General features: G+C 35.6%; 1 protein-coding gene across 1 annotated transcript in view; it reads left to right on the top strand.

Moving 5' to 3' along the window:
- The window catches only part of GPR125 (G protein-coupled receptor 125), a 45,889-nt gene that overhangs the window by 11,830 nt on the left and 7,547 nt on the right, over positions 1-26,512 (top strand). The window contains exons 5-17 of the mRNA XM_010007301.1: positions 739-810; positions 1,706-1,777; positions 3,311-3,471; positions 3,991-4,204; positions 5,190-5,354; positions 12,733-12,934; positions 16,057-16,206; positions 18,872-19,033; positions 19,293-19,496; positions 20,601-20,814; positions 20,967-21,175; positions 25,790-25,914; positions 26,455-26,512. The exon at positions 26,455-26,512 is cut by the window's right edge and continues 37 nt beyond it. Of these exons, the coding sequence (XP_010005603.1) occupies positions 739-810; positions 1,706-1,777; positions 3,311-3,471; positions 3,991-4,204; positions 5,190-5,354; positions 12,733-12,934; positions 16,057-16,206; positions 18,872-19,033; positions 19,293-19,496; positions 20,601-20,814; positions 20,967-21,175; positions 25,790-25,914; positions 26,455-26,512 (2,008 nt within the window). The remainder of the gene's footprint in view (positions 1-738; positions 811-1,705; positions 1,778-3,310; positions 3,472-3,990; positions 4,205-5,189; positions 5,355-12,732; positions 12,935-16,056; positions 16,207-18,871; positions 19,034-19,292; positions 19,497-20,600; positions 20,815-20,966; positions 21,176-25,789; positions 25,915-26,454) is intronic.

The following is a 26,512-nucleotide window of genomic DNA, read 5'->3' as shown; positions in this document are numbered from 1 at the left end:
TTTTTAATACACTTCAGATTTTCAGAATACCTGGGAAAGCCTTTAAGACTTGGTGATTAGCCTCCCCTGACTTTTAGTCAGCATGCACCTTTTCTTCTTAAATTTTTGTAATATATGTAGTCATTTGTCACTAATCAGATTATCTGGCTCTCTTAAAATGAAGTTTTGTTGGTAATTGCACTTCTGAAAACCTTAAAAATAAAGCTGAAGGGTCAATTCGGGGCCATTATGACTTGCGAGCTTAATTTTTTTAAATTTAAGAAATTTTGGCACTCTGATCTAAGACCTACGTTGCAAAATATGTAATATTTAAATAGTTATCTACGTATAAATATAGATGTGGTCCTATTTATGTACAATAAATACAGTAGTACAGGTCTCTCTATCACATAAAAAAAATTAAAGTGATGTAGTGCATGTGATGAATCTACTGTACAAATACAAAAATGTACTTTGTAGTGATGTAAGCCAAGCCTGTTCTAAGGGGGTTTACTGGTAAGACTAGGCTTATTTGACTGTATATGGGCAAACCATTATTACTTTAGAAATTAAATACTCTATGTGCATGTGTGCACACTCATACAGCAGTATCTTTTGGGTTTTGCTGAAAAAGTCTTAGTGTATATATGGTGCAGTCTGTTACGTATTAATTTTAGTTGAAATACTTTTGTTTTCAAACTGTATGTAATTTGGAAATAAAAAAGTTTATTCCATTTTTTGCTTTTCTCCTATCTATAGAGACTTGACTAATAACAGAATAGGCTGCCTGAATGCAGATATATTTAGAGGACTTGTAAATCTTATTAGATTGTAAGTATAATTTGATGCATGTAATTTAACTTTTAAAGTTTTATTCTTATGTAAGTTAATGTTCTTTGTTTCAAGGGGAGTAGCTTTTTTTTAAGCATGCACTTGAAAGACGTGCAGTGTGGCCATGATTATTCTTTGTTACTCAGTCGCAAGCTTAAAAAAACAAACCAGGGCAGTGAGGGCAACCAAAAGCATACTGTTCTGTGCTCTGTCTGCTTTGCAACCATTTTCCAGTTTCTTAGGAGGCAGAATGGAGGAAGGGGAGATGTGGGAAGTAGCAGACCACACAAAATATTTTCCCTAGAAAAATATGTCAAGGTTAGAGAATCTCTTAATACCTGTGCCTTCTACTGTGGCATCAGTGTAGTTGAGTTTTGCTGTTTTTTCTTGCACATTTTGTAGTTCTTAATTTACTTTAAGAAATAATATGTAAGAATATGGAATGTTTCTTTGTCCTGGTTGTTAGATTACTACGTGCTATTTCACTTATGTAGTGAAAATGGGATGTATAATATTTTAAAAAAATAGTCTCCCAGAACAAAAATGTTTCTTATAGTGTGTTAATAGCAACACATCAATTCACTGTGAACAAAAAAGTTTATTTTAAATTGTGTGTTCAACATCTTTTAGTTATTGCTTTAAATAAAATTAAAGTATTTGTTCTCGATCTTTTTTCCCAATCCTTAAAATTTTTCATCTGAGAAAGGAGTATTGGGGTACAGATTTTTTGGGGATGTTTGCTAGGCTATCAGACCTGATTATTATTCTTCCAGTCTTTGTCAGAATAGTCTTCTGTAGGTTTTAAAATACTGTTATCTTGAAGAGGTGGGTTTTTGTTATTTCAAATGCCAGTTACTTGAGCACGAGTTTAAATAACTATACTTTTATTTCTTAGGAATCTTTCTGGAAATCTGTTTTCTACCCTTACGCAGGGAACATTTGATCATCTTGGTTCACTAAAGTCTCTGTAAGTACTTATTACATTTAATCTTAATTTGCATAATCATTTGTTAACATAAACCATTTTATATACACTTGTATTATGGTTTTGCATTTTTACTTTTAAACCTCATAACAATGGTTTCTTCATCTGGATAAGTGCATGGGGAATGTGCATATAGATATTTGGGTGTTTATATAAGTTCCTTCAAAAGATGCTCAATATTTGTATGCAGTTCTGAGAGAACAAAACTACTCTGTCATATGGGCTTTTGAAAATGTTACTGTATGCATAATTTATTACTTTATATTAAACAAATACCATTTTACAGCTTTTTTTAACAAAGGGAACAAATTGGTTTAAGGATGATCTTAGTCCTTGAAGAACAGTATAGTTTTGTTAACACATAGCAGTGGGTACATCTCAACCTCATGCTGTTTTTCTCTCCTTTAATTTCAGGAGAGTTGTAATCTTTTGTAAGGAAGGAAGTAAAAGGAAAAAAAAGTCAATACTGATGGTTAGCTTGCGTTTTTTCCTTGTAGTCGTGACAGTTGGCTCACTGTACTGGGACTTTCTCAAAAGTTCTGACTTCTGGCTTTGACTTAGAATATATTTCACATGTATAAAGGAAAATACTTCTTTCCCTCCTCCTGTTTCTTTTAATTGTACCTAAGTTGTTATGCTTGGTATTTTAATTGTGTACATAAAGGTTTCTGTCCAAGAACATCACAAGTCTGAAAAAGAAAACCTGGATATAACAATTGCTATTAGAAGTGTGTGTGTCTGGAGGAATTCCTGTGAACAAACACCAAATGGAGTTTCACAAGAATGTTAATTGATTGAAGTGCCTGTGATGTTGTTACCCTCTAGATGTTTGCAAAGAGAAGGATAAATTATATTTTCACTAGGGGTAAAAGATAGGTAGATGCAGCAATAAATTTGGATATATTTTTAACTGTTTCTAAACAGATAAAATATTTATGTTCTCTTTTACTGTGGCTGACTACAACAGACACCTATGAGGGAATTTGATAATTCTTTTTAGTAGAAAGTATTAAATTATACGGAGGAGGCTTTCTGAATTAATGAAAAGCCTTATGATGTTCACATAAAAGAGAGTCATTTAAATAGTGTGAACAGTGGTTCTGGAAAGAGAAATAGATGAGAGGCTATTACCATATTTCTGTTGATTTTACTGTTAAAGCATTTGATTGCTCAAGTGAAGGAATGAAGTGTGTTCTTAAGTTATGGTGATGCATATTAAAAAATTCTTTGTTATTGTTCACTTAAAGAACATAAACTCCTTCCATGTAAAAAAATCCTAGAAATTAGGTTTCCTTTTCTTGGGGATTATGTACCTTTTTTCCTAGACCACAACCTGCAGAGGATTATAGTACCTTCCAGTATGTACTGGCCTGGCAATTCTGCTGTATTCTGGGGTTTGTCTGCTTGTTGTCTGTGTCTGTGACAATGAGAGGCATTGCACAGCTAATGGTGTCAAGCCTTCAGACCTTGTAAGTGTTGCATTTTGTCATTGTGAATACCTATTTTGTGTTGCAGAGAATTTCAGACTGATTATCTCCTTTGTGATTGCAACATACTGTGGATGCATCAGTGGTTAAAAGAAAGAAATATAACTGTACGTGAAACCAAATGTGCTTATCCCAAGTCACTTCAGTCACAGATGGTGACTGGTGTTAAGCAGGAGCTTCTGACCTGTGGTAAGCACTCACGACAACCAACGCTTATTTTCTGATGCATTCCATATCCTGTTACTATTAGTGAACACACTTTTTTCCTTTTCCTGTTTCCCTAAAATTCAGTGCTTCTAGGATGGTGGTAATAGTGATTAATTTTCAAATGTTGATGTTCAATCATGATTGTTTGGAAATAAATAATTTGGGAATTATGGATGTTAGTCTCCAGAAACTAGGGATGAGTAGCACTGTTTGGAAATTAACTCCTTTTTCTTGCTAATCCATGTTTTTCAAGGTTTTTTATGTAAATTTCACAATAGGAATCAGAAACTGTGTTTTTTTTTCCCCAAGTCTGGCTATCTGACTTCCCATGTGCAAATTATTCCATTAGTTGTTCTGTAGTTTTTCTGTAAACCTTCAAGATGCAGCTTACAAGGAGGTTATATCAATAGTTGTACTTACTTAGTGTGTTTTTCACCTCTTGAAAATTATGTATGTAACAGATTCTTGCTTTTAATTGTTCTTTTCTTTCTTGAATTCTAGAACCACCACTTGAATTACCGTCTTTCTATATGACTCCATCTCATCGTCAGGTTGTCTTTGAAGGAGATAGTCTACCTTTCCAATGTATGGCTTCGTATATTGATCAAGACATGCAAGTCTTGTGGTATCAGGATGGAAAGATAGTGGAAACTGATGAGTCCCAGGGTATTTTTGTTGAAAAAAACATGATTCACAACTGCTCACTGATTGCCAGGTGAATCTATAAAGAGAAAATGTATTTCACGCTCCTTATTTTCTACTCTAATTTAGTCACTATTTCCATAACCAGTAAGGTTGTATCCTCGCTGCGTGAACATCTGTAGAAAGAAACATCCCAAGTAGGGAAGTAGTCTTTGACATCGCTCAAATTACCAGGGCTTTGTCACTGTTGCTAGCTATAAAGTTTGGGGAGGGAGATCTAGAGATTTGATTAGTCAAATACCAGGGTTAGTTAGAGCAGGTAGCTTGGGGACTGTTAGGTTATAATTATCTCCAGAGCTTACTCAATGCGCTTCATATAAAATGTTTGTGGTAGTATGCATTTGTTCTCTTGGAACATTAAAATTACAAAACCAACGTATTTAATTGAACTACTAATGGATTCTTTCTTCTTCCTTTTGATCACACCACAGTTGGTAATATTGAAGTTGTCCAGCAGAGATCTCTAAGTGAAATTTATTCTGCCTGCAGCAGATTTTTGACTCATTCAGCATCTACAGAGTGGTTATATATCCTGTAATTGTATCAATAAAATAGGGCTTCTAACTGTCTCACAAATTATGCATTTGGGAAGTGATTTTAGTTTGGCCTTTCTAGAACAACTATAAAAAAATTTTGTTGAAGAGCAATGATAGCACTTGGGCAATTTGGACTTGCATCTTCTTTTTTTTTGTAGTGAAGGAACTTTTTCCCATGGCTGTTCTTTTTCTTTTCCTACCTTGGCAAAATTTAAAAGCTAGAAGAATAATGAATACTATTCTTCAGTGTATACATATATTCTTCAGGATAGATATAACAGAATACTCTGTTAATTACAGTACATTTAATCATAGGAAGCTCTGGTTTTGTAAGATCACACACAGTTGTAGGAAAATGGTTGGTTCTTCCAATCGTCTTTCTCTACTTCATCTTTTGATAAAAGCTTACATACATTTTATTGCAAGACTTTTGTGTTTAATTTGTTTGTTTTATCTTCCCAGTGCACTGACAATCTCAAACATTCAAGCTGGCTCCACAGGAAACTGGGGATGCCATGTACAAACCAGACGTGGGAATAACACAAGGACAGTAGACATTGTGGTGTTAGAAAGTTCTGCACAGTATTGCCCTCCAGAGAGGGTTATGAACAATAAAGGAGATTTCAGGTTGGTAACCTCAATTTTTTTTTTTTCAGACAAAACAGTCAATTTAATTTTAGTTTTAACTAAGATACTGTGCTTTAAAGGCATCTATGTGTATGTATGTATTGGAAGAATTACACATAACTAGACCATGAAATGTGAAACTCTAAGCCTGTTAACTTTCATCTTTGGAAGAGATGGAAAGTAAACTATAGTATTTGAAATATACAAATTAAATTATTGGAATAGAGTAAAACTTTAGATCATATGTAAGTTAGAGTTGGACCACATACTGATGGGGGGGCACCGGATTATCATTCTGTTTTTAAACATGTAATACAGTTTTTTTTCCCTGTATTAGAGTAAATAATATGAATGATGCTTCCTTTCAATGATTTTTGGGACTATAATGGTAGCTCTGATGTTCCATTTTCTTGGGTATTGCAGAATATTTTATCTTTTGTTCTTACCTCTTCACCTGTTTTCCTTTTTCTAATCTTTCTGCTGCTGGTCACTAACAACACATTACTCCTGGAGGTGCCAGCTGTAACAGATAGCTTCTGTATAGATTCTCTGTATGTAAGGTAATTCCCTTTATAACTACTCTGTGTTGTACCTCCCTGCAGTAGCTTCTGTTGAGAATTAGTGTATGCCATAGCATGTGTTTTCACTACAGTTTGTAGGATTTCTTAATGTAATAACTACTTTTGCCTATTCATTTATTTTGACTTACGCTGCTTGGATATGTTGATCTTCAGCTCCATCTTTTGCTTACATTTACAACCTTTTCTTCCTTTCCCTGTGTACATTAGAATTATTTAAAGTTGTCTTCTTTCTATACAGCTAATCTAAGACCATAAATTTTATATTGTAAGAACTGAAAAGTAAGTTAAAGCATGTTGCTGGGACATAGTTTTATGGGGGAGAAAAGACAAGCTTTCAAGTGCAGAAGACCTTCAGTAGGAGCAGAATTCAAGTAAAGTTCTTGCTGAGAGCATTTGTTCTGTGTTCATCTTTATTGCTTGAACAATTTATTATGAGGGTAGCTGGTGTATGAGGAACTATTAATAAGGGAAGTAGTGTTAAGATCACTTGCTGCACAGAGGCAGTTTGGAACTACTGAAGAGCTTCGCTTTCACATTGTAAGGAATTTTTATATAAGAAACTTTGTGCATATCTGCTTTTTATACTGAGGTGGTTTCAACTGCAGAGATGAGCATCACATTAGAAAATGAGAATGTAAGATAAAAGGTGAAGAAAGTCAAACAGATGCATGGCATATTCATCAAAGAACACATCTATTTAAATCACTTATGCATTTTTTAAATGATTCTAGTGTGAATCGTTCTTCTTTGATTTGCCATTAGAGGTGAAAACAGATGGTAAAGGCTTATTTCAAAGTGTTTTCCATTAAATTAACCTGTGCTGTTCAGTGACTGTTCGGTGTAATAGGATTTACCCCCTCTGGAATTCAGTAGAAAGAAGTAAGATTTCAGGAAATGTTAAGCTTATCAAAAAGTTCATGATGTCAGGGTTTACTATAACAGACTTGTAGTTTAGGTAGAATAATAATAAAGACTTAATTTTTCACCTTTGAGACCATATGGAAATAAGCCTTTGACTAGTGAGAAAATGGTTCTGAGCAGATGGCTTTAAATGATCCTAGGTGAATTTGATTTTATAGCTTTTTAGTTGGAACTGGTTAGTCATTTTAGCTTGAAAGCTGTTTCAAAACTGGCATCTAGATTTTTATCCCTTCAGAGATGGGATAACAAAGTGTAGCAAAGGAGTATGTTTGTTTTCAGTCTCTTTGGCTCAGAAATAGTAGTTTAACATTAATTTACAAAGATTAGGCAAAAACTGTCTTCATTATAGTTCATGATGTCAGGGTTTACTATAACAGACTTGTAGTTTAGGTAGAATAATAATAAAGACTTAATTTTTCACCTTTGAGACCATATGGAAATAAGCCTTTGACTAGTGAGAAAATGGTTCTGAGCAGATGGCTTTAAATGATCCTAGGTGAATTTGATTTTATAGCTTTTTAGTTGGAACTGGTTAGTCATTTTAGCTTGAAAGCTGTTTCAAAACTGGCATCTAGATTTTTATCCCTTCAGAGATGGGATAACAAAGTGTAGCAAAGGAGTATGTTTGTTTTCAGTCTCTTTGGCTCAGAAATAGTAGTTTAACATTAATTTACAAAGATTAGGCAAAAACTGTCTTCATTATGAAATCTATTTTTTTAAAAATTAGAATTTTTCTAAGTCCCAGTTATAATATCCCTGAATATGTCACAATCCATTATTATATTGAAAACACATTATTGCATGCTAAAATGGAACCTAATGTTTCTGCTTCAGTAAATCCTTCAACAGTTGTGTTTAGAATAATTTTATGCTGGAAGGTTGACAGAATTATTTCTTAAATATAATAATTATTCTTTTGAAAACTGTTGGGTGTAATTAATCTTAAAACTGTAATTGTCATGCTGAATTTTGAGAATTACTAAGATGAAATAAGAAAAACGGATTACCTGTAAGCTAATGAAATTATGATACAAAAGCTCATTGTACCTGCAAGTTATTGTTGGTTTAAATAAATGAATGCTTTCAAAATAGAATAAATATGCATAAAGGGAAGGATTCTTCTATAACCTCACAGTCTATTGTTTTGGGTTTTTTTTTCCTGAAATGAAATTACAGTACTTAAATGTAAATGAACCATCTTCTCCCCCACAGCTGTCTACTCTCATGTATATGTGATAAATTTTGAGCACCTAATTATAAACAGTGATGAAATAAATGTGTTAATACAGTCCAAATTTGCACTTTTGCTGGCAGTTTAGTAAACTGTGAAAGATAGTAAAGCCTAGGCTCACAAGAAATTAAGAATGCAGCCAAACTTCTTTAGCCTTTGTTTGCATTATGAGAATTTCATGTCATTAGTTACCTTTTGAGCCTGGCTGGAGGCATGTCTTCTCTTGCTTCTTTGGAAGTAAAGAGGGTCTCATCGTCTTATCTCATATGTCTACTGGGGGGAAACCCTTCATGGCTGAGAATGGACCAGGTTTACATTCACTTAGGAAAAAAAGGGAGTAAAAGAACTGTAGTTACAGCTGGAATCAGTTCCTCTGTCTGATTCATCAGGGGGCTAAAAAGAAACTTGTACCTGCTCAAGGGGTATTATTAATGGGAGAGGAAAGAGGATAAGGGACACTGTTCCCCACGAAGCACTTCTCTTAGACATTGTGCATTTGTGTTGCTTTATGGCAGAAAGCTGGGAGTTTTAAATTGCCCACCTTTTATGTCCAGTTTAGTGGAAAACTTTCTAAATCATTAGATGGATAATATATTAGTTTTATTAGTAAAATTTCCTGTAGATACCTGAATTTGTTGCAAAGGTAGCAGAGACTATATGACTGTCTGGCATTGCTAGTAGTCTTTTGAGAAGATCATGGTAAAATATGATAAAATGCTGTCTAGGGAGCACAGGGAGATGAATGAAAAGTGAAGGCTGTACAAGTAAAGGGAAAATAACAGAAATGAAAGAGATGGATAAAAAATAGAGGAAGTGGAGAGAAGGCAAATAATCTTGCGATAATGTAATCACCTTTGAAGTAATGCAGACGCTGAAACTGTCACTTTTTCCCTTTGTTGGCTATAGTAGTTCAAGAAGATACATAAAGAGAGAACTAAGAAATTATATTTGTGTGAAAATACAGTAATTAAAGCTCTCCTGAAGAACTTTTCACTTGAGTTCTAGTGTTTCACGCTCGTTTTTCTGATTCTTTAGCAGTAAGTGTGAATAGTGAGGAAGGGAAGGGCAAATGCCATTTTTTCAGTGAAAATATTTGCCTTGGAGGTTGTCATACAACATGTGTCAGGACTGCAGAGATTAAATTATCGTTAGGCCATGTGTCACTCAGTCTGTAAGGCAATACATTCAGTCAAAACTGAGCTGACTACACTTCAACTTAAAATACTTAGGAAAAATACAACTTTTGGAAAACAGTCTGTAAAGACAGAGACAGATATCCTTTTCAAAGTGGCATCTTTGATGTGGAAACTCTAATACAAAAATTTCAGTGTTGGTAAAATTGTTTTGGAAATTGTTTTGGCTCCCTAGTGTTAGTGTTTCTGGAAACCTGACTCTGTATTCTGGAAGCTGAGGTTTGAGTGTATTATGCAAAGTATTTGTGGGCATGCATGTCTTCTAACAGCTGTGCCAGCTGAATTATTATTTGTCCTCATCTGCCTGTTTTCTTTTTGTCTTCATTCTTTGAAGGCTTATTATGTTTCCATAAGAAGTGGGAGCATGGAAGTAGTTTATCTTTGAATGAAGATGAACTTTCCTCAGTTATTGCCCAGTATTTATTGATTGGACTTGTCTATACAGAAATTTTGGAAACTTACGTAAGTCAACATATGTTGTATCTCCTCAGCCCTTCCTCACCTCCTAGCAGATCCATTACTTGCTCTGTCTTTGGCCAGACATGATCCAAAGTGATATTTTTGCTAGCTTGCTAGGGTACATGTAGTGTTGCACTAAGGTCACTACTGAGACTGCAGCAATTCACAAAGGTGGTTGTGATTTTTCTAAGGAAGATCTTTCTCTTTTCTGCTGGCTTTTCTTCTGTATGCAAGAAAAGATGGTAAATAATTTTACATTACTCTTGCAGAATCTATACTGTTCTTTGGCTTAATTTACACTCACTAAAATACCTGAATGTAATTTCTGGAATTTTAAGTGTTCTAATTATTATTTAATTTTTTTTCTTCTTCCTTTAAACCACCACCATTGCTACCAGTTCTGATATAAGTTTTCTGTTCTGATAAAGGAATGCTGGCACTTCTGTTAATTTCTTTAAGTGGCTGCTGAGGCTCTGAATATAAGTGTGAGCATATTTGCAAGGCCAGATGAACCTCTGCTACAATACCCAAATGATCTTCAGTCTCTTCTAGTATTCATATAATCCAATGATGGTTGTAATAATAAGTGTCTGTATCTTAACTAAATGTCACTACAATATGGAGAGCTGATTTGTAATGCCAAAGCTGTTAGAAAAGATAGTGGAAATTTAAGCCTTTGTTTTTTATTTTGGTTTATTGTAATTCATGTCTAGTCTTTTCCATTAGATTCCTTACTGGCTTTGAATTCTCTTACAGTTGTTTGCATGACCTGTGCATTTTAAGGATGCCATCAGCAACTGTCTTTGAGTTGCTTGTTGCCCAAACCTAAGTAATCTTTACCAAAATGGCCTGAAGTAAGAATCTTTGTTCCATCACTGAACATGCAGAAATTGTTCTTTTGAGCTGGTCAGGAATAAAAAGGAATTTGAGATAGAGAAGACTTTCAGTATACCCCAAGAGATTTATCACTTGCATAATTTAATACCATTTAACTCATGTTACTCAACTGATGAATAAGGAAGGTAAATGGAGCTGGCCAGAGATTTGTTCAGTTTCTCTGCTTGGCAATATTGTTTAAATTTTAATTTCCAGAAATGGAACATTCTTCAAGGTATTTACTTCATCCTTCTATAAACACAGAATTTATTTTTTCCAACTGTAGATATATTCTGAACATCTCTCAATTTAGGTGATAGCAGTGACTAAATAGCCATTTACCAAAATGCAGTCTAGATATAAAAGCAGCAGTGTAATATAACAGAATTATTTGTTCAGCCTTTTCAATTATTGGAAGTAACTGCTTTATGCAAGGCACTTTGAGGTACTTCTAACTGAAAAAAAAAATTGTTCAAGGAGCTTGACTTGCTTGTGGTACTGAAAGCCTGGGATGATCAAAGGAGGTCTCCTTTAGTCTCAGTTTTAGTTAAATTTCAGATGTTGGTTAGTTTGATTTGAGATCCCTAGCATTCTGCAATTTCTGTATGCATGCTTTTTGCTTTTAAACTTTAAATATTAGTGTTCTGAATCATAAATACTGCTTATGCATATCTTATGAAGGTAGAGGTTGGAAAGCAGGGGCAGGCAGACTGGCTGGCATTCCTTGTTGCCTTCCTTCTCCTCAGCATTGCAGCTTAACTTGGGTGTGGTTTCCTTCTTGTCATTGTTAAACCCCAGCTGGAAACTACGTCCCACACAGCCTCTTGCTCACTTCCCCTTGGTGGGATGGGGGAAGAGAACTGGAATGGTAAAAGTGAGAAAACTCATGAGTTGAGATAGGTAAAGCAAAAGATGTGTATGCAAGCAAAGCAAAGAATTCATTCACTGCTTCCCATCGGCAGGCAGGTGTTCAGCCAGCCCCAGGAAAGCAGGGCTTCCTCACGTGAAATGGTTACTTGGAAGACAAACTCCATCACTCCAAATGTCCCTCTCCTTCTTCCTCCATCTCTAAATGCTGAGCATGACATCATATGATATGGAATATCCCTCTGGTCAGTGGGGGTCAGCCGTTGCAGCTGTGTCCCCTTCCAACTTCTTGTGCACCCCCAGCATTCTCACTCGTGGGATTGTATGAGGAGCAGAAAAGGCCTTAACTCTGTAAGCCCTGCTCAGCAGTAACTCAAACATCCCTGTATTATGTGTTTCCAGCACAAATCCAAAATACAGCCCGTACCAGCTACTATGAAAAAATAAACTCTATCCAGACAAAACCAGCACACTTGTGTTATTATGTTTTCCTTCATGTTTTTTTCCTTATTATGTTTTGATTTTATGAATGATCAGTTCACTAAAGACATACTGCATTTTAATTTTCTGTATATTAATTTTTATTTGTGTATATGTTTGTGCAAATAAGTTTTTAAGAGAAGTGTGTACTTCATTTTCCTCGAGTGAAAGGAGTTCTTTTGTACTTCCTGAACATAACTTTTCCCAATAATTTATGTTTGGCATGATATTTGCTTGCAAAAGCATCACGGTTCTTGTACTACTGCTGCTGTTTCTTTGATACTGTCAATGTAGTCTTCTGTTCCAATCTGCAATTTACTATTGGTATGAATACATTTGACAGTTGTACTAATGCAAGTGAACAGGACAAGTAGAAAGCTTGCAGGACTTGCTACTATGTATTTAACAATTTTTGTAGTGTTAATACAGATTTTTTTTTTTTATAAGGTAGGCCAATTCTCCGTATTAAAAAGTTGTAAACTATTTTTACAAATTTTATTGTCACCTTTTTCTCTCCACTTTCAACCTCATGAAAGAATGAAAAAAGCATTCTAGCATTGGAACTCGTTTAGTTAATAGTGCACAAATATGAACAGCTTGAAAATATTGAAGATGAGCCAGGGTGGCCCTTTAAAGAGTTTAGAGATGCTTAGCTTTGAGTGTTTCTTTATTTCATGTTGTAGTTCTTAATGCTTTTATTTACTTGTCATGTCAATTTGATTTTTTCTTCTTTTTTTTCCCTTTTATTTTTTTTTCTTTTGACTCCCCAGGTGGCCTAGAACATTGGCAGGCATCACAGCATACCTGCTGTGCACACGTTATTCTGCTGGCAGTGGGATATATCCTGGCAACTCACAAGATGAGAGAAGAGCATGGCGCAGATGTGACAGGGGAGGGTACTGGGCAGAAGAGGATTACTCCAGGTGCCAATATGCAAATGATGTGACTCGAGTTCTTTATATGTTCAATCAGGTAACTTGTTCTTTTCTGTAAAATTAAACTCCTTAATAAAAATAAAAACTCCAAAATCTGTTTCTCAGGTTTTTTAAGCTGGTAATACTGGTGGTCTAGGTACTGGAAATTGTAGGTTCATGGTAACAGTTTGTTTTTAGTGCTAGGGCACTTGAAAGTGCAAGGAGAACGTTCTTCTTTGGTGTCCTTGTGTAAAGAGAATGGAACTTGCCACGTCTGGTTTTGTCACCTAGATGCCCTTTTCTGCCCATATGTCCTATGACAAAACAAGGCTGGCTGAAGCTGTGATGGAGAACAGCTATGCTCGTTATAACAAGAGAGAACAGTCAAACTCTGCTCTGCCTCTGTTGCTGTAAGCCTCTCACAGACTTAGTGTGGCCAATGAGAGTTAATTACTGAAAGTTTTAACTCGACTTCCTAATCTGCTAGTAATTACCAGGATTCAATAGAGTATACTAGATTTTAAATGTAGCTATGAAACAAAATTTTTCAGCTCCAAACTCCTTTTGAGGCTTATCTCTAGTTAATGCACACTTTCACAAACACTGTTATGCAGTGATGTATCTAGCATTGTGCTAGGTGCTGTATTGTGAAATACTGCATAAACTCTTGAACCTCTAGTTTAAGCTTGACGTTTTCCACTGTGTAGTGTCAGATCACTGGCATAGATGCAACAGGAGAAACTATTGCGACATAATTTTGTTATTGTGGTTTTGGTGGTTGTTTTTTTAAAATAATAAATCTATGCCACTTGAGCTAATGATGTTGGAAGCACCATACACGTTTTACTGGTGCCGTGGTGCTTGTCTGACCTCAGTGTGGGATTATTGCATGTTGTGTGTGGTCAGAGTGTTTCAGTGAGTGAGCTCACATACCTTTAAAGAAAACATCACACTATCAGAAGCACCACAGCTTCTGACTGGGACAGTGAGTATGTAAATTGATACTTGCCCTTTGGATGTCTCAGATTTATACACGAGATGGAGGCTTGACACCCAGCAGCTTGGGCTAACTGTAGCTTGAGGTGAAACCATTGACCTGCACATTACAATGAACTGCATATCATGTAGATGAGTTGTTGCTGGCTTCTTCTGTGTTCAGTCATTTATTAATCCAGACGTAGTTTTTTTTATTCATTCTCTGGTTCCCTGAGGACCAATGAGCACTGGCATAAGAAAGATGGAAAGAGTGGGAGGGAGAGAAGGGGAAAGGACTGCCTGTTCTGCTCCAAAATACACTTAGGGGTTGACATAAAGGTTTGTGCTCTACTGCTTTACATTCCTAGCACTAGAGGTACATACCATGGATTAGTCCCAAGAAACATATTTGTGGGCTTAAATAAAGGGTGGAGATCCTTAATGACTAGTTAGCAGTTGGGAGATGATGCCAGGGATCCCTTTGTTGTCCTTTTGTGGGACAGATTGGTTGGGCAAAGTTGATTGTTTGCTTGTTGAGCATTTTGGGTGCTGTTAGTTTGCTTTTTCCTCTCGTGGTAATCCATGTTTTACTGCAAGGCCTGTAACAGCTCAATGCTACTATGTACTGTAGTCTGACTTTGGAGTCCCAGCTGCTCCAGAGCCTAGATTGCTTAAGCCTGTTAAAAATGCTTCTGGTTAGCCCACGTTTATTGGGTTGTGCAAGAATGTTGCCAGCTGCATTAGGAAGCCTGAAATGTGAGGTCAGATTGGTTAGCTTGAGAAAAGCAAAGGTAGAAGTATAATTTCCGTGGTTTAAGTAGATAAGTCGCTATTACCTGCTTAAGAATACACACACACAGGTATGCTACACTGAAACAGAGGTTTTAAATTTTTTTTTTTAAGGTTTTGGTTTAGGATTTGGTTTTGTGCACTAGAGCCTTCCTGTTTCTATGTGTAGCTGGTCTGGAATTTTTAGCAGTATTATAGAATCATAGAATATGCTGAGTTGGAAGGGACCCATCAAAATCATCAGCTCCAACTCCTGTCCCTGTGTAGGGAACCCCAAGAATCACACCATGTGCCAGTATTCTGCACAGAAATTTATTGTCTCTTTGAGACTAATATTAAAATATAATAATAAGCATCTTTAGAGCCTTTGAATACAAAGGTAGCTGAGCTGTTTTAAACTTTAGAACTCTGCCAAGAAATTTAAATGAAGTAGGGATCTAAGTTTAAAATGGAGTGAAACCTTTGGAACATTTATAAAAGACCATCTATATTTCACTGTTCTTCTAGTTTTAGGTGAAAAAAAACATGTTTAAAGAATGCTCAAAATATTTTACAAAGTATCTGAATTTGAAAGTTGACTTTGTTCAGTGTGCTAAGCTTTAAATACATAATTTTAGTGTTTTGGAAAAAAATTTTCTTCTATTAATAGCATTCAAATCTATGCACAAGTGCTAGGACCAGCAGGGACAAATATATAGTTGTGCTTAAGTGGCACACTGCAAACTCAGTAGGGCAGAGTAGGTATCTGTACACCAAAAAATAGAGAGGCAGGATATCTCTAGTTTGGATTACCATGGATAAACAGCATCTGAACATGAGCTGATGACATTTGCACAGCTTTTGACTGTATTACATGTTGATGTTGCCTACTACTTAGTGAAGAATTTTCCAGCATGATGCTTGTTTTTGGGAATGAAATAATGAGCTTTGTCATAGAGATGATCCATTGTGGGATTTTTGTGTGTATTCCATTCCTAATGTTTTCCGTAATTACAGAACAAAGAGTGAGTTCTACTGCAGTGGTGTGTTTAAATTTTTTTTACTTCTCTCTCTCTATAAAACACCATATTTTAGGAGCCTTGTTTTGCTGTGCCTAGGCTCTGGTGAAAAGGAAAAGCATTTGACAGTACTGTTAGGTTTTGTTTTTCCTCCTTTTCTTGGTGAAACACCTCTTTCCTTTCTAGAACAATGGGACAAGACCCAGTTTCTGGCTGCTGGTACAAATGCTGGTTCTCTGGCTCTTAAGAAATGTTGTTAACAGATAATGTGGCAGTTCCTAGCTGCTTAAAGCACTGTGTTCCCTGTTGGGATTGCTATTCTCTTGGTGAAAGTGCTTATTTCTCAAATGCTGAAGTGTTGCCTCTACCTTGTATTTCATTTTCACTTCATCAAAATTCATGTTTGTTCTCAATGTAGATGCCGCTCAACCTCACTAATGCAGTGGCAACAGCAAGACAGCTCTTGGCTTACACAGTTGAAGCAGCAAATTTCTCTGACAAGATGGATGTTATTTTTGTGGCTGAAATGATAGAGAAGTTTGGAAGATTTGCTGAAAAATATAAAGAGGTAACTGGATAATTTGCCATCACTTTAAAGATAATCAAAGTGTTTGTCCTTAAGGATTCTGAGCAGTGAAACCTTCTCAACGTTAGATGCAGGCGCTGAGTTAGTGGATTATCAGATTCTCTTCCATGTTTTTGTTTGTTTAGTAGGTCCCTGAAGTTGCTGACCCATGGTCACAGACTTTGCATTCGCGCTGAGATGATCCAGCATTCACTGGACCTGTAATGTGAGTAACACCTCTGGTCAGCACTGGAGCAGGGAGATAGGTACAGTAAGTCTGTTTTTATTTAATATGGAGTGGGTCACACAGGTTTTCATTGATGTGTTCTTATCTAAAAAATATAAATAATGAAAGCCTCAGAGATCCTCTCAATAGTGAATAAAACAAGACTTATATTCTCCCCTCTCACCACAGTAGACTGTCTTTATTCAGTATTGAGCTGTATCTCTAAGGTTTTCACTATTCCTATATCTTGCAGGATACAAGATAAGACATTAAAATCTTAGAGAACGCTCATTTTTGGGGAGATGAATGCAAGTAGTTGATTAGTCCCACTAGTGGGTAGGAACTCTCTGTTTCACTGCTGAACAGAGGTTATATTGATCTCACTGTACAGTGCATGTTGGGAAGCTGGAGACCACAGTGCCTCAATTTTAAACATGAGCAAAAAAAGCCAAATTTCCCCATCCACCATCAGCAAACCATAAATGCTGGTTGTAAATTCTTTGCAGAACTCCGTGGAGAGTTTTCAGGCTAAATCTTTTTTTTGCAGTCATAGCTTGGATATTTTTTGTATATTTTGGAATTATAGAAGCATTTCATTAAATGTCTGGTTTTGTACCTAGTCAAAAAAAGAAATGTTTTTTAGATTGCTCCATAATTTGTTACAATATAAGGTTATACTTTTCCCAGCTGTGATTTGATGTCTGTAGAGTGACACAATCTGACATTACTTTGCCATGTTTGGAGGTACTAGATGATACACAAAAAAGGTAGTTTTGGACTCAGAAAATGTATTTATTGGGTTAATTGGTTGACTTGAAGTCAACATTTGATTTGCTGATATTGCACTTGTGTTCCTTGAATATTTCATTTATTAATTTTTGGTAGCTATTAGTAAGACTTAATTATTTCATATTAGGGTATTACTCTACAGACCTTTTATTGACACTGTATTTGCTTACACCATCTCACTGTCAGTTCTTTAGTTTGCATTACAGTGGCTGTTCTGAAAAAGAAATACTGTAAATTATGAAAAGCTTATTCTAATAACTTTTTCATATTAGAAAAAAACAACAAACTGAAGAGAAGTGTTCAGAAAGTTCTTAGTAGGTTATGTTCAGTTGAATGCAGTTGGAAAAAATTGTGCTTACTTTGATAAGAGAGGAAAGAATAATGTATAGTATTTTTTTTAAATTATGGAAGAGGCATAGTCCTGTGACTTCAGGGTCTAACTACTGATAATTTATTATAATAACACCATTTATTGATATGTAAAACATGTTACTGGTTTCCGAGTAGTAATAAGTCATAATAAGCATCTTCAATTAATTTAACTTTTATTTGATCTTGAACCTGCAAATGCTGCTTGAGGGTCTGTGTCAGCTGTTCAGTTTGTTTATGGATTGTGGCTTCTGTCCCTAAGGAGACAGTTCTTAAAACAGCAAATATTTTTATATTTCTATTCTTGCCTTTATTCTTAAAGATTTTTTTTTAAAAGAACAAACGGCAGTGTTGTCTCCTTATTACTAATAATCTGAAAAGAAATTAGGAAACTTGAGTAGTAAAGAAGATATCTTCCTCACCCCACCCTCTTTTTATGCAGAAAATTCCAGTCCCAAAATCTAGGCACTGTGAATTGCATTTCAGTCAATTCTAACCAGAAGATACACACACCTTCTTTTTTGGTCCAATATTTGTCACTCTTTCTTGAATGTTGTAAAAATCTAGTGTAGGTCAATGTTGTCAATGTATATTCTCAATAATATTGGCCAAATTGTGGCTTAAATAAATTAATTTCCTTTATAGTTTGTATTTGTCATACAGATGGCAGGATAGGGAGTGTGAAGATAAACTTACAATTGGTGGTTTGAAAGCAGCTCTGGTACCTACCAGTGTTTGCTGTCTCTCTTGTATAACCTGCAACCTAAAATCATTCATGCAGAATTGAAGGCAAGCAAGGAAGGAATCAAAGAAAAGGCAGACATGGCGAAAGGAAGAGAAGCAGAAGGCTTGCATGCTAATTTTTGCATGTGTTACTCTTTTCTTATTATCTTCTCCCATACCAGCAAACTGTGTTATTGTTGATTTCTAGTTTGTTCTATTTATTTTGTGTTTAAAGTTGAGTTTAAATAGTCCTTTAAAAATAATTAGTACAATAGAATGTGCAGTACTGCACTCTTTGCTTTTAATGTTGTTTCTCATGATTTTGCTTTGTAAATGTAAACAGACAAATTTCATTTGCGTGATAGTATTTTTTTGAATGGATGTCAATGTCTGAGTCAAAGTATTTCAGTATCTTAACCTCACAAGCAGTGACTGAAATGGGAACAACCAATTTCCTTTTGCTTTTTGTGCTGTCAAGGCATTTTGTATTTTCTGATAATGATCCTACTTGAGGAATGCTTTCAAATATATAAAAATAGTCTTATTTCTCTTCCCTGTTAGCTTGGTGATGTGATGGTGGACATAGCAAGTAACATCATGTTAGCTGATGAACGTGTTCTGTGGATGGCACAAAGAGAAGCCAAGGCTTGCACAAGAATTGTTCAGTGTTTACAGAAAATTGCTATGTATCGGCTTGCAAATGGAGCTCAAGTTTATTCTACTGTAAGTATAAATCTTTTTATTTTGAATAAATTTTTTCTAGCTATTGAGTTTCAGTAACTTTATATTTTTCTTAGTAGATGTTGGAATCATCAGAAATGCCTGCTGTTTCTGTAGTGAGAAGAGAAATACTCTGAACAGATTTATCTCTGTCAGATAAACTGTTTTCTGGGTGTTGTTTTTTCTGTTACGGTAGAGAATACGTTTAAGATTATTCATCCTGCATTGGTAATATTTTAATGTTTGACTTCTGTGTCCACAGTATTCTCCAAATATTGCCCTTGAGGCTTATGTAATAAAGGCTGCTGCTTTCACTGGGATGACATGCACCGTGTTTCAGAAAGTGGCTACATCAGACCGTACAGGACTCAGTGATTATGGGCGAAGAGATCCAGATGGAAATCTAGATAAACAATTAAGCTTTAAGTGCAATGTTTCAAATACACTATCAAGTCTGGCTTTAAAGGTTGGATACTCATTTTTTTCATACTGACTTTGTAATAATGTCTTAAATATGAACTATTTGGAAAGCAAGCTTACGTTACTAGCTTCAAATGTTACCGCAGCATTTTTATGTGATCCAGAATGACTGTGACAAGAGGTAATAAGAGTGAAAATTATAACAGAGTTTGATTATAGAATAATTTTCAATAGATGCAATTTTTAATGAGTAGGTGTGGGTTTTTATTAAAACATCTGAAGTTGAAAGATCCTTACAGACCTCTCATAAGTATGCAAATTGAAATGCTCTCTAGTTCATAATAATACTTGGCTTTATTTTGCTGCATTTTCACCTTCATTACATATTAAAACAGATATTAAGTATCTGTAAGATCCGAAATATTCTGCTCAGAGTGATACTGTAATTAAGCATAAAGTAGAAGATAAACCTGAAAGGTTAATTTTGTGTTGTGTGTCTGTGTACATACACAGACCCCCACATACATACATATGCGGGTGTGCACAGAATGGAAACGCTTCCTCATGTTCTGTAGAAGTATTTTTTCCCTTACATTCCCCAACATACCAGTTTGCTTTTATTACTTAATGTGCTTGAATGTCACTGCAGGCTATATTTATTATTTAATTACATTTATGCATTTCTGTGAAATTGCATGCATGCTTCTCTACCCAGATATAATTTATATACAAGTTACCAAACCCTGTTTATATACAGCGTTTCATTTTTAATAGTACTAATTCAGAATTGAAGCATTCTTTGTCTGCTTGTCTTGGTTGTGGCTTCTAGTTGCCAGTAGTCTAATCTGGAACACTCTTGCAGTAGTTTACTGGTATCAACTTCAATTTTATTCTCTGTCACAAGTAGGGTAACTAAAAAATCTTAACTCTTTTGTTTTCTTTTTAAAAAAGTGTGAAGACTTTAATAACCTGATTCAACTATTTTATCATGCATTACTTGGAAACAGTGTCAGATAGGTTTTTCACAGCACATAGTTTGTTAAATGCATTCATTCATCTCTGAAACTGTTCAGTTAGAGAAGCTGCTACTTTAATCTCTGTAAAGAGTTTAATTTTCTCTTTAAAGCTTTAAAAATATGTTTATTTCTAGAACACGATTGTAGAGGCTTCTATCCAGTTGCCGGCCTCCCTTTTCACCCAAAAGGAAAAAAGAGAAATCAGACCATCAGATGAATCTGTCTACAAGCTTCAGCTCATTGCTTTTCGCAATGGAAAGCTTTTTCCAGCAACAGGGAATTCAACAAATCTGGCTGACGATGGGAAACGTCGTACAGTTGTAACACCAGTTATTCTTACCAAAATAGGTTTGTTTGTTACTATTACTTTAGGATATCTAAAACTAAGAAACATTTTTCACTTGTTTGTTTCAACTAGTGTCTATCTACTAAAAGGTTTTTAGCATCTGATGTGTTACGTGTGGAGAAATCTATGTGCAAATACCTGTCTTTTGTAACAGATGGCTTGAACTTGGCCAGTCACCACGTTCCTATCAACGTGACACTACGGCGCATTGCGCACGGAGCAGATGCTGTGGCAGCTCAGTGGGACTTTGATCTGCTGAATGGACAAGGGGGATGGAAATCTGATGGTTGTCGCATTCTTCTGTCCGATGAAAATACTACTACCATTCAGTGCTACTCCCTCAGCAACTATGCAGTTTTAATGGTATGACACTTAGAATTACCTCTCTCTTTCTGAAACTTACTCATCTTAAAAATGCAATTTTGGGGTTTGGGTTTTTTTTCTTGCATTAAAGAAAATTAGCATTCCCACATTTCATAACACATAAAATTAGACACAAATAAAACTTCAGGTTTTGCTGCTTTGATATAAATGTTGATGTAACATTAAGTGGAAATCTGTCAAAGTGGAATTAACTGCTGTATGTACTTAACACAAAAGAACATTAAAATGGAAAGTACCATGTTACAGGAAGCCATTTTAATGAGCTACTTCACGAAATGGGCTTTTATGAATTTTAGTCTAGCAATAACACCTTAAAGGTAACAGTCAAAATCTTCTCTGTGTTAAACTAAATTTCTTAGCTTTGTCTGTTGGCACCTTCCCTAGGCTTGGTTGTTTTGGGGTTTTTTTTGCTGTGATCCATAACCAGAGATGGACGTTTCACTGCAAATTAGCTGTTAATTCACTAGTATGTAGGTCTGTTGCCTACATAGGAGACACTGATTCAAAAAGGAAAGTAAAATCAAAACAGTTACTATTAAATTTTTTTTTAAATATTGCTTACGAATAAGTCTTAGCATATTGATGTCAGTAAAATGGTTAAGCAGTTCTAAAGTGTAGTCATAGTTGGAGAAGGGAGTGGGACACCTTCTTTTAGTGCTCTTCCATTTTGAAGTAGGATTTCTTTTTTTGTTCATTCCCAGGGCTCTTGATTTGAGAATTTGGCCTGGGATGCTTCCCTTTTCACAGATGATGACTATTTCCCTGTCCATCAGTCATCACTACAGACACTAAATGATAAAATGTGATAAATAAAAGTTGTAGGCTAGCAGGAAGCTGCATGAAATATTAAGAGGAAATAAGGAAATATTGTTAACTGATGTGTAAATTTTGTGTGGGTTTTATTGTAGTTAATGTGCTCTGTGTGGAATTAAATGTATATTTTTATGTAATCATCCATGGAGGAAAGATAATTTCTTTATGACAATCAGTGCATTGAGAAACTGATACTCCTGTTTTCCAACGCAATTTTTCAAAAAATCTTCCTCTTAAGAGAATACCAAAAAGTTAAATGTACATAAAATTAAGATTTATATGCCATGCTTTTTAAAAGCTCAAAGAGAGTAACTTTTCCCTTTACCTGTGAAGGTAACGTTTTAAATTACTTCAAACTGTTATAATCCTGTTGCTGCCTTATTTGATAGTATAAAATCTATAATCCTTTCCTAAAGCATTAGTGTTCTTTTAAATAGAATTAAACTTCATTTCTATATGCAGTATGCATGTAAAGAGAGTTTATGCTTTAAATTGGTCACATTTCTGCCATCTGGAGGAAGAAAAATGAAAAGCATATTCAATCTAGTGCTGTAAATTACTATTTCTAAATTAATACAAGGTAAGATTATATAAATATCTTATTGTGAGTCAGCTTTTGACATTCAGAAATCAAAAAAGTTAGAGGAAGGAGCAGCCTTCTTCCTTTTCTGCCAGTAGCTCTCATTCTATGCTTGCACAAAGCTGGTATTCCTTAAATACTGAGCTACTCAAAATATTACGTTGTAGGGGCTGGAGAGGAGGGAAGGTAGATGGAGGGGGACAAAGAGCAGTGCTCATCTAATAGATGTTCCTAGCACAAAGTTAATACATTGTAAAAGCTTTGGATATTGAAGTAGCTGCTGAAAAAGGGTTTCATAATGCCTATCCATACATTAACTAAAAAAGCTAAACTAGCCTATTTAATCTGTAGACTCCCATAGTGTTGTCAAAGTCTAGGGTGTGTTCCCAGGCTCATAGAAAGTTCTTCTGGTTTCAGTTTTAGAAGTCTGGCTTCTAATTCAGCAGTTGTCATTATCGTCTAATACATGAACAGTACTGGCAGGAGGGACATGAACAAAATATTCCGTCCTCCTGGCTAGGTGACAAATGCCTTAACCAGAGTTACTTCACTCTTTTTTAGTTTACTTTAGTACTTGTGTGTAGAAAAAAGCAGGTTGTGGTGTACTTGACCCATCTTTAGATGTTTCATAGCATAAAGTTCTCACTGATAAGAAAACCTATAACTGACTGCCTAGTTTTCTAATCTAGTGATTTAGGAAGATAAAGCTATAAACTTTGTATTTTATTTGAAAATAATTTTAACCACTCTTTAATAATAGAAGATATTAGCAGGAGGCTCAGATAAAATCTCATTAGTACAAGCCTGCAGCAAAAGGAAAAAACAGCAATGGCAGCTGAGAAGAAACAGAGTTCTGCTAGTTGGCTATAAATGCAACAAGGTTGTTCTTAATGTCATCTCTACTGTTCTGTAGCTCTTGAAGTTCACAGGAGTGCATGCATAACATCTTGCTACCTGTCACCAATCTGGAAGTAGCAACCAGAATTCTGCTGTGTCTGTTCTGAGATACTCACCAGCTGCATGTGACAAAACACTCGCTCATGCTTGTAGCAGCAGTGGGTTCCCAGGCATCTCCAGCTGGATATCAACCAGGCTATGGGAAGTGTTGAAATCAGATGACACTGGCTGCCTGAGGCATATCTTATGATCTTTCCCAAAATGTTTTTTCCAGGTGCCAAAGAAAACCAAATACATAAAAGTTGAATGGACAATCTAACTAAATTAGTTTGGAATTAGGTTGATGAGTTAGTTAGGCATAACAAATTTGTATTCTGATGAAAGAACAATTGAAGGAATGGTGAAGAGACTGTTGACTCGAATTGTAAGCATCAGTTCAAGAACTCTTCTCTTGCATCAGATTACCCTGTTTAACCTTAAAAACAGATTATATATCACACTGACTTTTCTCAAAACAAATGGAAGCTTCCTTCTAATGTTCTGCCATTCCTTGCAAATGCCAGAGTTTTCCTTTTCCCCAGCACACTTTCTTAGAGGTCTGAGTAAGCCAACTCTAGAGGTTTGAGTGATATACTCAGAATTATAGGTGGCAGAAGTGTCTGTATTCTGAAAAATGACTTAACAGATTTTTTCCACTGATCTTTGTCAAGCAAATTTGTTTTATTTTGTGCTGGAGAGAGCTTAAGGTTTTGGGGGGTTTGGGGGTGTTTTTGGGTTGTTGTTTTTTTTTGGTTTTTTTTGTTTTTTTTTACTGTTCATTGCTAGTATGGAATTGGATCCCTTGTAAATTGTAACTGCATCCAAACAACTAATTTTTCTTGCTGTTCTTGGTAGTAAATGAAAATGTAATTCCTCAGATGTTATTTGAAATACTGCCATGCTTTAACAGTCCCAAGGTTCCATTCCATGCTTAGTCGTTGGGTAGTATTTTGACAGGTGGGTTCAGAAAACTTGAATAATGCTAAAAAGCTGTTGGATTCTATTTGAGTTATCAGCTCTCTATTCCAGTCAAACAATAACCATAGAATAGCAGTCTGGTAGGAACATGTGGGTGTCATTTGGTCCAGTTATCTGCTTGAAGTTTTCTAAGCTTCAAAGTTGGATCATATTGCTTTGGGTCATCTTCAGTCAAGCTTTGAGTATCTCCAGGGACAGAGACTACACAGTCTCTTTGGGCAGTAGGTCAACACATCAGAATTTTTTTCGTGTATCTAATCAGAATTTTCCACATTGCTGATAGTGTCCATTCCCTCTCATCGTTTCATTGTTCAGCTCCAAGAAGAGTTTGACTCAGTCTTCTTCACACTACCCCAGTAGGTAGCTCAGTATATTAATGATATTTCTCTTATCTTCCTTTTCTTCTTGAAGATGAACAAACCCACATTTTTAGCCTCAGACATTGTGTTCTTCAGCCTGCTAGTCATCCCAGCGATGTGGTTAGACTTGCTCCATGCAGTATGTCAGTGCCTTTCTTGTACTGGGGAGCCTCAGGTTGAAGACAGTTCTGCAGAGGTGGCCTCGTGATCCTGTAGAGAAGGGAATAATTAATTACTCCACTTGCTGTGGTTTTGCTAGTACAGGCAGGTATGGCCTTGGGCTGCAGGCTACACTACTGACTTGTGCTTGACTTTTGTCTACCTGTACCCTGAAGTGGTTCTTTTGTTGCTTTCAGTACAGTGCTCAGACTGTATTGTTGCATGCATGGGGTTATTCAATCCCAGATGCTGATCTTTTCACATTTGCCTTTGCTGAATTTCATGATGTTTTATCAGACCATTTATCTGGCTCAACAACATCCCTCTGAATATCATCCAATCTATTGATCAGTCTCCCCAGTCTATGGCATTATCTGAAAACTTGCTGAGGGCACTTCTGTATCGTTCTTCGGGTTGTTGCAGAACACATGCAGGATTCATAACTGAAACACACAGTTCTACATGCTCTACAGATAAGTATTTTAAGAAGAAAATTGTGCGTGTCTATAAGCTGCTGACTTCTCTTTATATTCAAGCATATGTGAAGTTTAATTGTTCTGTGAGATTTGTGACTGCATTTATAAAGGTCGGCCAGAACAGCAGATAATTGTGGAAGAAAGCCAGAACATCAAATAATAATTGGAGGGTCATGGGAGGATTTAATCTAGAATACTCCTGTTCTTTGTTTTGTGTTCCCTGTGCCGATTCCCCTACCCCACAGAATGAAGAGATAAGGTGGACTAATGTTAATTTTGTTTTTCTTGTCAGGACTTGACAGGAGCTGAATTATATGTGCAGCCAGCTGATCTTTTGCACCCAGTAATTTATGCTACTGCCATGGTTTTGCTAATGTGTCTGTTGATGATCATAGTCAGTTATATATACCATCACAGGTATGAATCAACATCACTAAACTAAAGAAATTAGTTTAATGGGGCTTAGTACTACTTTTTCTTTTTGATAGGAACAAGACATAGTAATCTGCATTTCTTGGGTTTTTTTTCTATAGAATTTGTTGATGCAAACTAACTGTTATGCAAGTAGCTATTTAGTCTGTTCTTGAATATGAAAATTAAGCTCTCGTAACCATGTACCTCTTTAATTCTTTGCTTTTACTTCATGATAAGAAACCACTCAAGAATGACTGTAGAATTAAAAAAACTATTCAGCCCCTTACACTTCTATTGATGTGAAATCTTGAAGCCTAACATTTTTTAATCAGGCCCCAAATACTTTTATAAAGCTAGTTAATAGGAGGGTGTTTTAATTTCTTGTGATGAAGACCAGAGATTATATTTGATTACAAAATATGTGGTAGTCAAACAATCATTAACAGTAATTATATCTCATTTATCACAAGTGTGTCTTGCTACTTTCTGAAAGACAATAATGCAGCTGTGTTTCATGTTGTCTAATTTGTTTCTTTTTAACAGTGTGATCAGGATCAGTGTAAAAAGCTGGCATATGCTAGTTAACCTGAGCTTTCATATT

The sequence above is a fragment of the Chaetura pelagica genome, unplaced genomic scaffold, assembly GCF_000747805.2.
Source record: "Chaetura pelagica isolate M959 unplaced genomic scaffold, ChaPel_1.0 scaffold261, whole genome shotgun sequence".
NCBI classification, from domain to species: domain Eukaryota; kingdom Metazoa; phylum Chordata; class Aves; order Apodiformes; family Apodidae; genus Chaetura; species Chaetura pelagica.
This window is presented reverse-complemented; position numbering and strand designations above follow the sequence as displayed.